Raw genomic sequence first — 18,040 nt, 5'->3', positions numbered from 1 at the left:
CATTTAAAAGTAAAATGCCTCACAACAATAGCATGAGATCTGAGAGGAGAGAAATGGAAGTATATTTTCATAAAGTTCTTATACTTTAAATGAAGTAGTACAATATTAGAAGAAAGTAGACTATAATAAGTTAAAGATGTATACTATTAATCCTGATGCAACCACTGAATTAACAAAACAAAGAACTATAGCTAAAAAGTAAATTCAAGAGATTAAAATGGAATCACTAAAAAAATTGATAAATCCAAATGAAGGCTCCAAAAATCAGAAAAAGGGGATAAAGAATAGAAGGGACATGCATAAAACAAATAGCAAGACATTATACTCAAACTAACCATATTGACAATCTCATTAAATATTATGGTCTGAGCATTCCAATTAAAACCAGTGATAGACTAGATTTAAAAAAAAAAAAAAGGCTCAACTATACACAGTCTACAGGAAGTGCACTTTATATGAAGACACAGAGAGGTTTAGAGTAAAGGATATGAAAACATATGCCATGTTAATGCCAGTCAAAAGAAACCTGGAGTGACTATAGCAATATCAGGCAAAGTCGATTTCAGAACAAAGAATATTACCAGGGTTAAAGAGGGTTATTTCCAAATGATAAGGGGATCAATTAATCAACAGGACATAACAATCCTGAGTGTTTATGCTCCTAAAAATAGAACTTCAAATTACATGAAGCAAACATAGAAAGAACCATAAGGAGAAATGAACAAATTCATAATTACAGCCTGAGCTTTTGATATCCATTTCTTATAGATCAAGTAGGCAGAAAATCAGCAAGAATATTAAAGACTTGATTAAAATTATCACCTAATTTACCCCAATTGATATTCAGAGAACACTCCACACAACAACAGCTGAATACATATTCTTTTCCAGTACATATGGAACCCTTACCAGGACATACAATATTTTCTGCCATAAAACAAGTCAATAAATTCAAAAGGATTCAAGTTAAACAAGAGTTAAATTAGAAATGAATAGGAGAAAAGCCTCTCAAAAATCTCAAAATATTCAGAAACTAAATAACACAATTCTAAGTAACCCATAAGACAAACATGAAATCAAAAGGGAAATTAGAAAATATTTTGACCTGATTATTGTTGAAAACAATAACATGGCACAGCAAAATTTGTGGGATGTTGTTAAAGCAGTATTGGAGAGAAAACTGGTAAGCACTAAATGTCTGTATTAGAGGTAAAGTGCATATATGTGATAAAAGACTTGTATCCAGAAATGCAACAACAAAAATACAAGTAGCATTGACATATATACACTACCAAATGTAAAATAGATAGCTAGTGGGAAGCAGCCGCATAGCACAGGGAGATCAGCTCGGTGCTTTGTGATGACATAGAGGGGTGGGATAGGGAAGGTGGGAGGGAGCCTGAAGAGGGAGGGGATATGGGGTTATATGTATGCACATGGTTGGTTCACTTTGTTGTACAACAGAAACTAATACAGCATTGTGAAGCGATTATACTCCAATAACGATGTATTAAAAACAAATACAAGTCATCCAATTGAAAAGGGACAAATATTTTACCAGACACTCCAACAAAGAAGATATATGGATGGCCAATAAACACATGAAAAAGATGCTCAATATGATTAGTGTTCAGGGAAATGCAGCTTAAAACCACAATGAGATCCCACTATATACCTGTTAGAATGTTAGAAGAGCTAAAGTTAAAATGACTGACCTTACCAAATGTTAAGGATGTTGAGGAACTGTATTTCTCATATACTGCTGATGAGAATGTAAAATGATACAACCAAATTTGGAAATAGTTCGGCGTTTTTTAGAAAGGTAAACATGCATCCATCATATGATCCAGCCATTCCCCTCCCAGGTTTTATTCAAGAGAAAAGGAAACGTATACACATACAAAGACTTTTACATAAATGTTCCTAGCAGTTTTATTTGTAATTGCCAAAAATTGGAAACAACTCAAATTTCTATTATCAGGTAAATGGATAAATGAATTGTAGTGCATCCATTTGATGAAAGACAAATCGGCAATAAAACCATTGATACGTACAACAACGTAGGTGAATCTCAAAATAATTAAGATGAGTGAAAGAAGCCAAACAAAAAATAGTACATAGTGTATGATTCTATTTCTGTAAAACTCTAGAAAATGAAAATTAATATATAGTGAAAATTAAGCAGACCAGTTGTTTGGGAATTAGGGGTGGGGACAGGTGGGAGGAAGGAATAACTAAAGGACATGACATTTTATAGGTGTTCCCTATCTTGACTGGGGCTATGATTTAATGGGCATATATGTATGTCAAGACATGAAATTTGACAATTTAAATATGTGCAGTTTATCATATATCAATTATACCTCAATAAAGCTGTTTAAAAAATTAAAATATGAAGTCCTATAACAAGGCTTGAGTGGTGATTTGTTGATTATTTGCCACACCCTTAAAATTCTCAACTTGAAAGTCTTTGCCAGGGAGAGCCTACATGAAGTTGTGGAGTTGGAACAGGGACCACCATATAAAGATGAGAACTGAAGTGAGTTTGAGAAATCCGGGGCTAATCTAGGAAAAAGACATGACTGCAATGTGGCAGTAGCACACAACAAGCTTTATTTGGGTGATGCTTGACAGGTTTGTGGGTGGGTGAAGTCCCTCACTACAGTAGATCTTCCAGAGACTATGTGGTGGGGATGGTTGCAGTACCACCCAGAAGGTGGTAGGGGTGGTGGGTAAGAGAACTCCTAGGGAAAAGGGATTAAGAGAAGGGGTGTGTATGTCTAGATAATGTTGCTCAGCAGACCAAAGAGAGGTCTCTGGGTCAGAGAGCTCCACAGGGCAGCAGCAGCTTGTGGTTTTTTATAGCTATAGGGTTTGTTTTAGAAATGGCTTGCAGATGTTGGGTGTAGTTTTAAGGGGTATACAAAGCAGGAAGCCTCTAAATGCTAAAAATCTACTATTTGGGTTATATTTAAAACAACTGGATGGGTAAAAATTTAAACTTGACACTAGTGAGCTTTTGAGCCTATGGGTCCCACCTAAAAAGAAGTAAACAACATAGAATCTATATATATATATATATACACACACATATATACTGAACGAATATATATATAATGAACCATCTTTGGTTCATTTATATAACAAGAATCCTCATCAAGAGTGCACTAGAAAAAAACAAAAAATCACAGGACACCCCTGAGCTTAGAATCCAGCCCTTACGTGTTTCTGATCACATCTTCCCGTTTGGGGGCCATATGAAACTGGATCACTGCTTTCTGCCAGTTGCAGGAATGGCACCATCCCTAAAGAAAACTCTCCTTTCCTTTTACTCTCAGGGAAGTGTACTCTGCCTCTCAGGAAAGACTTCTACCTATGGCTTTCTTCAGTGGGCCTAACACAAATGAATCTCTGAAAGGGTAGCACATTTTTCACTACCGTTCAGCTATTGTTACCTGACCTGAAATACAAAAGCTGTTGACAATCCATAAGGCATATGTACATAAACTTTTGCCTTTTTTTTTTTTGGTGATGGGAAAAAACAAAAAAATAAAAATAATGCATTGTACATTAGAAAAGTAAGGACAAAAAAAACCCAACCAACCAAATTAGTGTCTTAGTAAATTATTTTGCCATGCACATAACAGGAAAGGTGACGATATTCATAATATGTAAAGAAAATTACTTCCTATTGATAAAGAAAAGCAGCCAACCAACAGAAAATGATTAAAGATTTATATAAATGGCCAAATGTAAGAAAGAAATTACACAGATTATTTAGAATCTCTTTCAGAGGATAGAAGCAGGGAGAATACTTTCTCATTCTATGAGGCCAGCATTATCCTAATACCAAAACCAAAGACAGTACAAGAAAGGAAAAATAAAAAACTACAGACATTCAATTAAAAAAATCAATTAAAAAAAACCTACAGACAAATATCTCTCTTGAACATAGATGCAAAAATCTTCAACAAAATATTAGTAAGTTAAATCCAAAAAAGTATAAAAAGAATTATACACCATAGCCAAGCAGAATTTCCTAAGTAGGCAAAGCTAGTTCAATATTTGAAAATCAATTAATATAATTCATCATATCAACAGACTAAAAAAGAAAAGATACTTAATTACATCAATTGATGCAGAAAAAGCGTTTGACAAAATCCAACTTTCATTCATGATAAAATCTCCCAGTAAACTAGGAGTAGAGGAGAACTTTCTCAGCCTAATAAAGAATATGTACAAAAAGCCTAGGGACTTCCCTGGCGGCTCAGTGGTTAAGACTCTGCACTCCCTATGCAGGGGGCCCGGTTTCGATCCCTAGTCAGGGAACTAGATCCCACATTCATGCCGCATCTAAGAGTTTGCATGCCACAACTAAGGAGCCTGCATGCCGCAACTAAGACCTGGTGCAACCAAAAAAAAAAAAAAGCCTATGACTAACATTATACTTAATGGTGATAAACTTAAAGCTTTCTCACTTTGATCAGGTACGATGCAAGTGTGTCCCCTCTCACCACTCCTTTTCAACATTGTATTGGAAGTTCTTGCTAATGCAATATGGTAAGAAAAGGAAATAAAAGGTATACAGATGGGGAAGGAAGGTATAAAACTGTCATTGTTTGTGGATGACATAATCATCTATGTAGGAAAAAAAAATGACAAAAAAAAAACCCTCCTGGAACTAATAAATAATTATAGCAAGGTTTCAGAATACAAGGTTAATGTACAAAAGTCAATTGTTTACATATATGCCCACAGTGAACAAGTGGAAATTGATATTAAAAACACAATACCATTCATTGGGACTTCCCTGGTGGCGCAGTGGTTAAGACTCCGCGCTCCCAATGCAGGGGCTCCGGGTGTGACCCCTGGTGAGGGAACTAGATCCCACATGCATGCCGCAACTAAGAGTTCACATGCCACAACTAAGAGTTCGCATGCCACAACTAAGGAGCCCATGTGCTGCAACTAAGGAGCTTGCCTGCTGCAACTAAGGAGCTTGCCTGCTGCAACTAAGACCTGGCACAACCAGATAAATAAATATTAAAAAAAAAAAGTTATTTAAAGCAAACAAACAAAAAACCACAAACCATTTCCATTAACACCCCCAGAATGAAATACCTAGGTAAAAAATCTAGCAAAATATGTGTAAGATGTATATGAGAAAAACTACAAAACTGCAGAATGATATCAAAGAACTAAATAAATGCAAAGACATTCCATACATATTGATGGGATGGCTCAATATTGTCAAGATGTCAGTTCTTCCCAACTTGATCTGTAGATTCAATGCAATATTAATAAAATGCCAGCAAGTCATTTAATAGATATTGACAAACTGATTCTAAAGTTTATATGGAAACTCTTACATCAAGGCAAAGATACAGAATAGCCAACACAATATTGACGAGAAGAACAAAAGTTCGAGGACTGACACTATCCAACATTAAAACTTATTATAAATCTACAGTAATCAAGACAGTCTGGTACTGGTGAAATAAAAGACAAATAGATCAAGGTACAGAATAGAAAGCCCAGAAATAGATACATATACATGTAGTCAACTGATATTTACAAAGGAGCAAAGGCAATAAATATAATGGAGCAAAGACTGTCTCTTCAACAAATGGTGCTGAAACAACTGGACATCAATACGGAAAAATATAGATCTAGACACAGACCCATGTCTGTGTCTAGATCTATATCACAGACCAATATGTTCCTCTCTTAAGATATGATATTATTATCCTGTATCTAGTGTTTCTTTTTTTTTAAATTTATTTAATTAATTTATTTTTGGCTGCATTGGGTCTTCATTGCTGTGCAAGGACTTTCTCTAGTTGCGGCGAGCGGGGGCTACTCTTCATTGTGATGCATGGACTTCTCATTGCGGTGGCCTCTCTTGTTGTGGAGCATGGGCTCTAGACACTCAGGCTTCAGTAGTTGTGGCACACAGGCTCAGTAGTTGTGGCACACATGCTTCATTGCTCTGCGGCATGTGGGATCTTCCTGGACCAGGGCTCGAACCCCTGTCCCCTGCATTGGCAGGCAGATTCTTTTTTTTTTTTTTTTTTTTTTTTAGGGAAGGTTTTTCACTTTGTTATTTATTTTTTCTTGAAAAAAAACAAATTAAGTAATTTTCACAAAGAAACAAGAATATTAAAAAAATATGGAACGCTTCACGAATTTGCGTGTCATCCTTGCGCAGGGGCCATGCTAATCTTCTCTGTATCGTTCCAATTTTTAGTATATGTGCTGCCGAAGCGAGCACGGCAGGCAGATTCTTAACCACTGCGCCACCAGGGAAGCCCCTGTGTTAGTTTCTGCTGTACAGCAAAGTGAATCAGTTATACATGTACATATATCCCCTCTTTTTTAGATTTCCTCACCATTTAGGTTACCACAGAGCACTGAGTAGAGCTCCCTGTGCTATACAGTAGGTTCTTCTTAGTTATCTGTTATATACATAGTAGTGTATATATGTCAATCCCAATCTCCCAATTCATCCCATTCCCCCTTCCCCCCTTGGTACCCATAAGTTTGTTCTCTAAATCTGTGACTATTTCTGCTTTGCAAATAAGTTCATCTGTACCATTTTTCTAGATTCCACATATAAGCAATATTACACAATATTTGTTTTCCTCTTTCTTACTTCACTCTGTATGACAATCTCTAGGTCCATCCACACCTCTGCAAATGGCACTATTTCATTCCTTTTTATGGCTGAGGAATATTCCATTGTATATACATACCACATCTTATTTAATGTAATTTTAAATGTAATTTTCTCTACTGCAAATCTGCATATTATCTCTCATTATACTCGTATTGGTTTCCTATTGCTGTTGTAACAAATTACCACAAACTTGGCTACTTAAAACAATACACATTTATTCTCTTACAGCTGTGAAGGGCAGAAGTCCAAAATCAGTTTTACTGGGACTAAATCAAGGAGTTAGAAGGATTTCACTCCCACAGCAACTCTAGGAAGAATCAGTCTTCTTCTCTTTTCCAGATTCTAGAGCTGCATTCCTAGCATTCCTTGATAACCCCTTCTTCCATCTTCAAAGGCAACATTGTAATATCTCACCTCAGTCCATCACATTGCTTTCTGCTCTAGAGTCAAATCTCCCTATGCCTCCTCTTATAGGGACACTTATGTTTGCATTTAGGACCAACCCAGAAAATCCATAGCTCAAAATCCTGAACTTAATCACATCTGCAATGTCTCTTTTGCCACATAAAGTAACATTCACCAGTTTTAGAGATTAGGACCTGGATATCTTTGGGAGCCATTATTCAGCCTACCACAATCCTGTGGGGGAAAAAAACCATACAAATTATTTATTCTAATACTCAAAGGATCTAGTACTCATCTGTCTACAACTATGTTTCCACCCACTCCTTTCGTATGTTTCTTCCAACTCCTAGTACTTTTTTTTCTTCTATTCAAATTTTAGCTATTTTAATGGATTATCCATCAAGTTCAAGATTTTAGTTCTTCTTTTACACAAGCCTGCTCTGATCACTTCAGACAACAGAGATATGTTCCTCTCTTAAGATATGATATTATTATCCTGTATCTAGTACCTTGTATACAGGTGCACATTTCTTTCATTTATGCCTTTTTCCCACAGTAGCTGGTACAATGCCTTACATAGAAATTTCTCAGTTGCTTGCCTGTAAATATCTTCTACTCATTAACCACTCTATTATTATTCTGCCCCCATAGTAGGTCATCTCACATAATATCATGACATTTCTCCCCACTAGGTCCAAATGCCTATTCAACCACTTTAGGCCTACATGAACATGCCTTCACTTTTATAATTTATGGACAGGTGACTGTCTGACATGAGGAGTAAAACTACAAAATAAAAAAATATGATGAACAGATTTTTGAACTGTGATGAAAACAAATTTACATCAGTATAATTTGCCATGCATTTAGTAATGTTCATAGCCATTATCATAGTGCCTGGTAAATAGGCCCAAAAGGAAGCAGCCCACAAATGTGTTTACAGTGAGTATGATTTTTGTAAAGATAGCTGAGTAATTCCAGAATTTTCTAAAGGAAGGCAAGAGGGAATTTCTAAAGCTGACTAGGGAGCAGCTCAGAGGCACTCCTCTAAAAGAGCTGGATGTGTACCCAGGGTGAGTTCAGCAATTAATGCTGCTCTTGTCCTTTTCCACCTGGGCAACTCAGGGCTATGTGTTCCATGAGCCTTGGATGAACAAGTTGCTCCACTGGGGCTTAAACCAGGCCAGATTGAATATTGGCCTTTGAGTGAAAGTCTTATGGGTGGCCTGGCTCTAGAAATCTGTCCAACCTGTCACTATATCTGAACAGTGATTTTGAATACAAGACACACAGAGAAGAACACATAAAGTTAAGTGGTGCAAAGCCTGGAAGGAAAATAAGAAGCAGAGCCATGTAGGGTGCAAAAGGGAGATGTAAGTTGACGGCACAATCTGGTCAAGAGAAGAGAGCATGAAAGTTGGATGAGGAAGGGATAGAGGGTGAAAGGTGTCGCACAGGGAGAAGTAAGAGTCATCACTCTTCCTGGAGGCATGTTTCAAGAGCCCGTCCTCCCAACTTTGCTCCCCCAATTCCTCCTCTAACAGGCCCTGCCTCCCGTGCCCAGGAGAGCTCTCAGAAGGGGTATTGAAAGTGACAGGACAGAGATCTCATGGAGAACATGGGATTCTTGGAACAGCCTGAGCTGGAGAGACAAGGAGAGCACACGCCAGCAGCATAGCCTGCAGCTGTCACATGCCCAGGGCTCTGCCAGCTCACCTGGCCCTGCTCTCTGACATTACACAAGACAAGCCCCAGGGCCTCCTCAAGCCCTCCCGCGAGGTCCCGAACTCAAAGTCATCAGAGCCAGAATGGACTGAGCTGAGTCTCTTACCTAAAGGATGTATAAGAGGAGGGAGGAGTGTCATCAGTGGAGTAAAGAAACCAAACATGCAGAGGGTCTGAAAGCTAGAATGGGGTTGAGTTCAAATAGTTCTCCAGAAAGACAACAAATACCCCAATTTGTCTTCCCAGGAAGAGTGCATGAGAATGTCCCCTTTCCTGCCCCTATGCCAGCACTATGTTATTTTTTAAAATCTTATTTCTGCAGATTGGGCAGGTTAAAAAAAAATTATATCACATTGTTTTTTATTTATACTACCTTTAGTAGGAAGGAAAACAATTCCAAATGTTTAATAACTTTATTTTTTGCTTTTGTTAATTTTCTGTTTTTCTATAAGCTCATTGCTTGTTTTTCTATAGGTATGTTCATCTTTATCTTATTACATTGACAGACCTCTTTATGTGTTAAAGACATCACCCCTTTATCAGCTATATGGATTGCAAATGTTTTTCTCCAGTTGTATGCTTAACACAGTGTCCTGATTTGATCATAATAATAAGAAAAACAGTAATAATAATGACAGCTACCATTTTATTCTCAAAACAGTCCTGTGAGATGGAGTTTACTCAGAAGTTTTCCACCATTATCTTTCTGTATGGTTATGTGCAAGTTTGCTTTTTCCTATCAAATAAAGAGGAAAGGCTAAAAGCTTGGTCCATGGAATGAGATTGTCCTTGTTTGTTTCTGAGGGACCACTTATTATGTGTGTGACTTTGTACATTACTCAAAGTCTTTGTCTTTCAGCTTCTTCATCACTGAAGTAGGGATAACAATAATCTAACTCATGGAGGTCTGTGGATAGAAAAAGAATATGTATATTGTAGACCAGTGCCTGGCACATCATAAGACCTCAATTGTTGTTATTAATTATTGTTACTATCTGTTAATCATCCTTGTGGTCATTATTGCATGTGATCTTGAAACAGTTTAACATTCTTGATAAACATGAAGGTTTAGAGATTTAAAACAGCCATCTTTTAAAAACAACTGCCGGTTCTCTGGTTGCTGGAGTGAAAAGGATGCATTTCACATGTGTGACCCTCTTCAAAATTCTCAGCTGCTGTTAAGGAAACGAGTCCCTCTTACAGTGTCCTTATGTTTTTTCCTAGATATATACCATGGCGAGGGAGTTTCAGGGTAAAGATACTGCCCTGGGGCTCCCCTGGTGGCGCAGTGGTTGAGAATCTGCCTGCCAATGCAGGGCATACGGGTTGGAGCCCTGATCTGGGAAGATTCCACATGCCGCGGAGCAGCTGGGCCCGTGAGCCACAACTGCTGAGCCTGCGCGTCTGGAGCCTGTGCTCTGCAACAAAAGAGGCCGCGATAGTGAGAGGCCCGCGCACCGCGATGAAGAGTGGCCCCCACTTGCTGCAACTAGAGAAAGCCCTCGCACAGAGACGAAGACCCAACATAGCCATAAATAAATAATTAAATTTTTAAAAAAAGTGTTAAAGGCCCAATAATCAAGATAAATAATATTTTATTGCAATATTTAAAAATAAATTGAATGTGTATGACACAAATGAACCTATCTACGAAAACAGAAATGGACTCACAGACATAGAGAACAGACTTGTGGTTGCCAAGGGGGAAGGGGATGAGGGAGGGATGACTGGGAGTTTGGGATTAGCAGATGCAAACTATTATATATGGAATGGATAAACAACAAGGTCCTATTGTATAGCACAGGGAACTATATTCAATATCCTGTGATAAACCATAACGGAAAAGAATATAAAAAAGGATTATATGTATATGTGTAACTGAATCACTTTGCTGTACAGCAGAGATTAACACAACATTGTAAATCAACTATACTTCCAAATAAATAAATAAATAAATAAATAAATTTAATGCAAAATAATCCCTGATGAACAATTATCAAAATTTTAAATGACAGGATCTGACCCTGCATTGGTACAACTCGTGTATCCCACCTCATCCTAAATCCAACCCTGTCACAATGGGTCTTGATTTAAAATTCAGATATTTTGTTCATCAGGGATTTTTGCATTAATTTTGATTTTTAAAAATTTATTTCTCTATATTGCTCAGGGTGTTTTGGTGCTCCTTCAATTTTGCGTGTGAAGTGAGTCCCTCACTCACCTTACCTAATCCCAGTCCTATGTAGGATTCACTCTTGGCTCTCATCAAATGACTCAAAGAAAAAGGACAAGGAATTAAAACACATGCAGAGTTTATGGTTTAATTCGGTAGATTTTTTTTTTTATTAAAGCAGAATAAAAAGATCCCAGCTCAGCAATACTGAAAGGATAAATGCATTTCACTCAAGGCATGACCCCATGTCCACAATTCAGGTGCGCCTCAGGGGGAACCAGCATCAGTGCCTCTGAGAGAGGAGACGAGAGGGCGGCCGACTCAGATGCTGATCTCAGGTTATTCATCGTATCTCTGGATATTAACTGGCCCCATGTCATCACAAGTGACGACAATAAACCCCTCTGTGAGGGAAATGTGGTAGCTGCAGGCAGGATATCTGGTGCCTTCAATGAGCTTGCAGACTGTCATTTTGAACTTGGTCTCACTCTGGAAGCAGAGAATGGTGGAATGGTTTTGGCAAGCCACTTTCCTGAGAGAATTGCAAACACTGTTGATATTTCGAGGCCTCTCATGGACGAAGACATGCTCCTTTTTGCAGGTGTTGTTGGGTTCCTTGATGAGTCTTTGTATGATCATGTGGTTGCAGTACCTTACAGGAACGTCACTCTGAGGGTAGTCCACATGCAACTGGTCTAAGGTTGCCGCCCTTACTTCCTCATTCAGCTCATTTTCCCAGAATAGAAGCAGCAGGAAAAGTATCACCATTAGTACCATCAGGGGTATGAGGTCGTTCACATCTTTTGCTCTAACTCCTATAGAGTAAGAGGAGACAGAAAATATCAGAGGGTCATCAGATTCCTCCAGCACCATCCCCTGACTTTGCTCCCCTAGCCTTTGATATTTTATTTCCTTCTCTCTGTTAGTGAAAATCGTGCTACACCTGAAGGTCCAGCTGGAGGTACAACTCCTCAAGAAAGCCCTTTCTGACCCTTTCAGCTCTCAGAGTTTGGCATTGAACTGTTCTCTAATTTTTCATGTTGTATTGTGTTTGTTGGCTTCCACAGCTCCTTGACAGTCAGTATCTTGTTTCCTATTTCTCCTGAATCCATCAGAATGTTTAACACAAAGCAGAACATACAGAAGTTATCAAAAGTACCCTTGTCTGATTGTTTTATTCCTATTGCTGAATGACTTTCTTTCCCATAATTGTTTTAACCTTGATCCCACCAAATTCCATATGATTTTAGCACTTTCTATTAATCCGTTCTTCCCAATTCCTTCCTAATCTCTCCCTCTGTCAATCCTACTTGGTTCTGTGCTAGATCCTCTCACCTTTCCTTTTTGCTGTAACTCTCACAGGTAACATATCCTTGTGATCATGGATCCAAGAAAGTCCTTTGTGTCTCGCTGTTCCCAGACAATAACTGGTAGGGAGCCAGCTGAGTGTGGGGAGGCCAAGGGGAAAGAGCAGAAAGGGAGGAGCCCGTAGGAGGGGAGTGTGCATGGCTGCCATCGGGAAGAGAAGTTACTTTCAGAGGGACAGTTGGGTAAGGCAGGTCCTGAAGGTGTCCTCACTAAACAAGCGTTGACATTTCAAAACATTTATTATAGTCCTGAAGTGGGCCAGATGCAGTACTGTTTATTTTCCAAATTTTCATCAGGCCTTACACAAACCTGTGAAGTAGCTGTTATCTCCATTTCATTAATGAAGAAATGAGTTGCAGAAAGTTTCAGGTAGAGATGTGAGATGGCAAGAGTAAAAAAAATCTCACTTTCTCAATGCTTAACCCTTGAACTCCAGTTTCAGCAAGTTTCACTCTCACATGGTGTCCAGGACAGGGCAGAAACAATTCCCTGACCTTAACATTAGTCTTGATAAAGCTCTGGACTCCTGGCGAGTATGGCAATGGTTTCCAAACTCTGCTGAACATTGGAATCTCCAAGGCATTTTTTAATGCCACCTTGAGGCATTCTGCTTTAATTAGCATTGAGTAAGACGTGGGAGTTGAGATTATTAAAAGCTTTCCCAGTGACTCTAATATGCAACAAAATTTGAGAACCACTGAATTATAGTATACTTGGGAGGCCTACATGGAAAATTAGTAGATGAGGGCTTGGTAAAAGACAGTGAGTGGCTCAAGGCATTGAAACAATAGAATTCTTCTTGTTGTCAACATCTCCCAGTCTTTGATATAGGAATGGAAAAAATGGACTTAATTGTACTATTTCTTGCTCTGAAATGATTTCTTTTTTGGAAAGACAGCTACATAGCCTCCTTTGTATGTATCTGTGTCTTTCTAATTGTCAAGTAGAAAGCTATTTGGGGGTTAAAAATTGTCTGGGAAAGACAGAGAATCCTAGAAAAAACTTCAAAGAATGTGTCTCTTTCTATGCAACAAAAACAAAAGCATAATTCCAGACCATGAAAATGAACAAGCAGGAGGTTATTATTTACTTTCCAAAAACTTCCATTCTGATTGTCCTTTCACAATTCAAACTGCTCTGTTATGGATATGTGTTGCAAAAATGCCACAATGGTATAAGTGCATAGTTAATTGTTGACAAATTTTTCAATTAACAAATTTTGATTTGCACACCATCTTGCAAAAACATTTCCATTGTGTAAAAAGAACTATTTCTACATATTGTAGCATGTTCAATATTTCCTGCCAGGACTTCCAAGCAGCCAAATTACAGATGTTATACTAAGTTTACAGGCAAGGAATCAACCCTTGTTACAAAATTTATCCTCAACTGAGGCAACTCGACCTATCTCTACATTTCGGAGTATTACCCTCCTGAAATAGAGTTAAGACTGGTTTCAAAGGTTTAATAGTGCTGGCAGCCTTGGAGAAGATATTTGTAATGCCTAAAACCAACTAAGGATTAACATCTAGATGTAAGGAATTCCTTCATATCAACAATAAAAAGACATAAAAACTCCAGAAGAGAAAAGATTGTCAAAAGTTATAAAAAGTCAATTTCAGAAGAGGAAGCCAAAATGGATGATGAACAATTCTTAACTTCGTTAGTAATCAAATAAATGGAAATTAACATAACCAAAAGATATCGATTTATAACTATTGGATTATCAACAATTAGAAAATCTAATATCAAGTGCTGGAAAATATGTTACTGGGCATGAGAATTGGTGTAGTGATATTGGAAACTAATCTGGAAATATTTGGCAAAATTATGAATGGGTATAATTTGAGACTTTGTAAGCCCATCCCGGGCATAGACTTCAACATAGTTCTTCCAGATGGAGTACGTGCAGGGATGTTCACCATGGCATGATTGGTGGCAGAAAAGAGCTAAAGGTAACTGAAATGTCCCTCATGAAGGGGATGGACAGGTAAAGATGTGTTACATACATAAAATAAAATAGTATAAAACAGCTTCGAATAATGCACTAGCTTTACAAATAGCAACAGGCTATTTGGTGTGGTGTGAAAAAAAGAAACAATGAAAATCATTTCCAGTTGATTTAAATTGAAAACACGCATGCTCCAAAATAATACAAAATATCTTCCAAGGACATACAATATTTAAGTAGGATGGAAGAGCGTGGATTAAATACTCTAAGACAGATGCCCATGAGGATGAGAGAAATAGAAGCAGGGGTAAGGAATAAAAAGGGAAAATAATAAAATTGAATAAAAGAAAAGAGAGGCCTAGCATGCGCCATAAACAGAATATGATCAACTCAATTCTGCGCACCTGAAGAGGGAAGGGAGGAAAGAAGAAAAGAGGGAAAGAAGGAAGGAAGGGGATGGAGGAGGAAGAGAAGGAGAAGGAGGAGAAGAGGAGGAAGAAGAAGGAAAGGGAGGGAGAAACTGGGCCTATTATCAGATGATTGCATTTGACCTAAAGTTCCCACCACCCTCCCTTTGCTAAGCCTCAAGTCACCCTCGGGAGACTGCAGGAGGCAGGTAGCTGCTGGAGACTAACATTAGTGCCAGGATGTAAAACAACATTAGTAATTCCCCTCACTACTCATTTTGTCAAATTAATAAGCTCTACTCCAGGACTGCTAGAAACCGACCCAGCTCCAGTATTGGAGCTTGCATATGTCCAAGAACGAGCTGCTCCTGATTTGGGCAGAACACGTTCTGAATCAGAGGCTGTCATCAACCTCAGCCTTGCAGGTACAGCCCCAGGCTATTCACACAGGAGAAGGGAGGTCCTGTACTCCCTTGGGGGCAAACCAAGCCTTGTGTGTGTGTGTGTGTGTGTGTGTGTGATTTTACTTGTATTCCTGAAATGAAAGCCACCAGGTGATAGGCCAGGGGAGGTCAGGTTGAGGGGAGGTTGCCATAACCGTATCAAACAGCTGCTTGGTAGGCCCTTCAGCTTCCCACTTCTGAGAATGCTTTGATCATAGCGTACCTGGCTTCTTATGTGTGTCCCCAGGCTGAGCCCTCAACAGTTTCCTTTGAATCCTCATCGAGGAAGGAGCATTAACCCAGCTTTCCCCTACAGCACCTCCAAGCACATTCACAGCTTTCCTGCCATTCCCAGCTCTGCTCTCCTCTTGGGGACCAGTTCCAGCTTCCCTGAAAATCAGATAAGATTCCTTGAAAGCAGATGAGTGATGGCTAATCAGCAAATAATCACCAAGGCCCTAAAGAACCCAGATGCAATAAAAAATAAGTAAACAATCAAAACCAAAAATAAAACCCACCACCAACAAAAAACACCCTCCCTTTTCAGAAGTCTCCAGCTAGAGCAAAATGAGCAGAGGCCTGGGAGTCATGAAAGCGAGGTTCCTATCTTCATACTGGCTTTGCCACTAACTAGCTCTGTGACCCTGAGCTTAATTCCACGGGCCTCACTGACCTCCTTTGAAGTGGCTCAGGGAGCTGGCAGAGTTGGTGGAATGCATGAGATAAAAACAGAGAACAATTTTAGAGTGGATAACACACATTCAGTCGTAACCTTCCCTGATGCAGGGCTCTGTGCTTGCTTATTAGAAAGCTGAAATGGGGGTCCCCATGGCTTTTTGTGCAAACCCTACTATATCACAGTAATCTTTTTAAAACACAAATCTAGTTCTGTGCCTGTGCTCTCCACCCACACACCCACCTAAACGGTGTCAATGGCTTTTCATAAGTCTTTTTTTTTCCATAAGTCTTAAAATAATGACCACAGTCCTTACCGCTGCCTACCAGGCCTTGCAAGGGAGCCTCACCCAAACCACTCTTCCTCTCTCTCTCTATCTCCTTACACTCCCCTTTTCAGTTCCCTGAACTCATCAGGCTTCCTCCCAACTCAAGGTTTTAACATCTACTTTCCTCATTATGTTCCTTACTCCATTCACCCCTCCCCATTCTACCTGCTTAAATCCTGTGTGTGCCTCCTTTCCTTAGACAAGCCTTCCCAGAAACCCCAGGGGAAGTGAACAGCCTCTGTTTTGCTTGCGTCACACTCTGTACTTTTCCTTTGTGGCCCTTATCACTAGCATAATAAATTAACTGTATTTCTTAGTTTTTGAAAAACTATTTGATTGTTTCATGAGGGCAGAAACCACACCTGTCTGGTTCCCTGAAGTAATCTCTGTTCCAAGCATAGTGCCTGGAATACAACAAATGTTCAACAAACATTTGCTCAAAAAATACTCTTTAAATATTGATTGAATGGAAGAATCCATGAGTAAATGTCCTAAAAGAACTAGATTTTGCTCTGTAACAACAGTATCAAAAAGCTATCCTTTGCAAAACTTAACAATCCTTTTTGATACTTTTGGTGGGACCCTGTAGCACCATATGGACATAAGATCAGAAAGATCAATAAAAGGAAAGAAAAATGTTGATTCACTTCTACTTGAAGACTTTAAATCTGTGATTGCCACTCTTAACTCTCACCTTTAGCTGTTAAAGAACAACTCAAGAGTTTTGCTAGTGGCTGCTAGCTCTGTTTTCTGCTTTCCCTCTATAGCCATGGGATGCCATCTACTTTAATAAGTAGTTCAGCTTAATCCCATGAACACCATCTCCCTGGACAATAACACAGCTCTCTCCTCTATAAGTTCCACCTGCATATAATGTACACGGAAGGATCAGCAGAAAGTAATGAGGTCCCTAGGAATTAATTTTTAATCTGCAAGATCTTAAAGGGAAGACCCATGGTAATACTTAGTTTGTCCACAAGGGGGCAGATTTCAACTTGCGGTCATAGCTCCTGAGAGCAGAGACACTTTGCCTATTCATATGTACTTTGTGACCATCAACAGGTTTTCACCCCCTGTTTCATATACTCCTGCTGGCATTCTCCCCACATGTGAGCAATGTCTCATTAGGACTCATACTCAGAGTGATCCCTCATCACAAAACCTGGTCAAGTGAAGTTGATGAAGTCCTGCTGGGTTATACAGCTCCTTCCCTAACCTTCTTTTTCCTCTCCTCTGCAGTCTCCCTTTTATGGACTTTTGTTCCTCATCTTGTTAAGTCACTTGTTTTACATACTCTTACAGAATGGCTAAATGCAACCCTACAGAGTGACCTCAAAACACCATCTGGTTCAGAATTTGCCCAAAACCATGGAAGCCTGAAGCAGCCCTGTACTTCAGCATTTCTGCCTGGAGAAAGTTTGCAACAGAAGTCAATGGCGCTGATGCGCGATTTACAGCTGCGAGAGCCTACTCTGTGCCTTTCTTTATGTCCAGTTGGGAGAACTTTTCAACCCTTCTGTAAAGCATTTACAGGTCCATACTGTGGCTGAGAAGGAAAGCTGCTAGAGAATATATTTCAGGCATGGCCCTCCCTCAGCCTTTCCCAGAGGATGGCACACACAGTGGATAACCCACACTGCAAGAGCCCCTCTATTCAAGTCCCCAGTACCTCCATGCTCTTTATTCCCCTCAGTGTCCAGGATCCGGGATTCCTGTTTGATTTAAAACAGTTCACACAGAGAATTCCCTGGCTTCCAGTGGTTAGGACTCTGCTCTGTGACAATAAATAAATAAATAAATAAGTAAAATAAAACAATTCAAACAATTCATTAAACAAATATTTATTGAGTGTCTATTAGGTGCTAAGAACTGTTCCAGCCTCTGAACA

At 39.0% G+C, this 18,040-nt stretch overlaps 1 protein-coding gene and 1 non-coding gene across 2 annotated transcripts; both read right to left on the bottom strand.

The window, feature by feature from the left end:
- Nucleotides 1-6,163: 6,163 nt before the first annotated feature.
- On the bottom strand, nt 6,164-6,271 carry LOC137754086 (U6 spliceosomal RNA). The gene has a single exon (XR_011071725.1). It is a non-coding gene; the product is annotated as a U6 spliceosomal RNA (small nuclear RNA).
- A 5,047-nt stretch (nt 6,272-11,318) lies between these two features.
- Nucleotides 11,319-11,756, bottom strand: LOC137759044 (probable inactive ribonuclease-like protein 12). The gene has a single exon (XM_068534969.1). The coding sequence runs from the start codon at nt 11,754-11,756 to the stop codon at nt 11,319-11,321; it is 438 nt and encodes a 145-aa protein (XP_068391070.1).
- Between the last annotated feature and the right edge of the window lie 6,284 nt (nt 11,757-18,040).

Source organism: Eschrichtius robustus, chromosome 1, assembly GCF_028021215.1.
Source record: "Eschrichtius robustus isolate mEscRob2 chromosome 1, mEscRob2.pri, whole genome shotgun sequence".
NCBI lineage: Eukaryota > Metazoa > Chordata > Mammalia > Artiodactyla > Eschrichtiidae > Eschrichtius > Eschrichtius robustus.
Note: the sequence above shows the minus strand (reverse complement) of the source record. Positions and strands in the feature narration are given on the sequence as shown.

Bases quoted from the DNA above. Each gene is read 5' to 3' on its own strand.
- LOC137759044 (XM_068534969.1), bottom strand. From the start codon at position 11,756: ATGGTACTAATGGTGATACTTTTCCTGCTGCTTCTATTCTGGGAAAAT.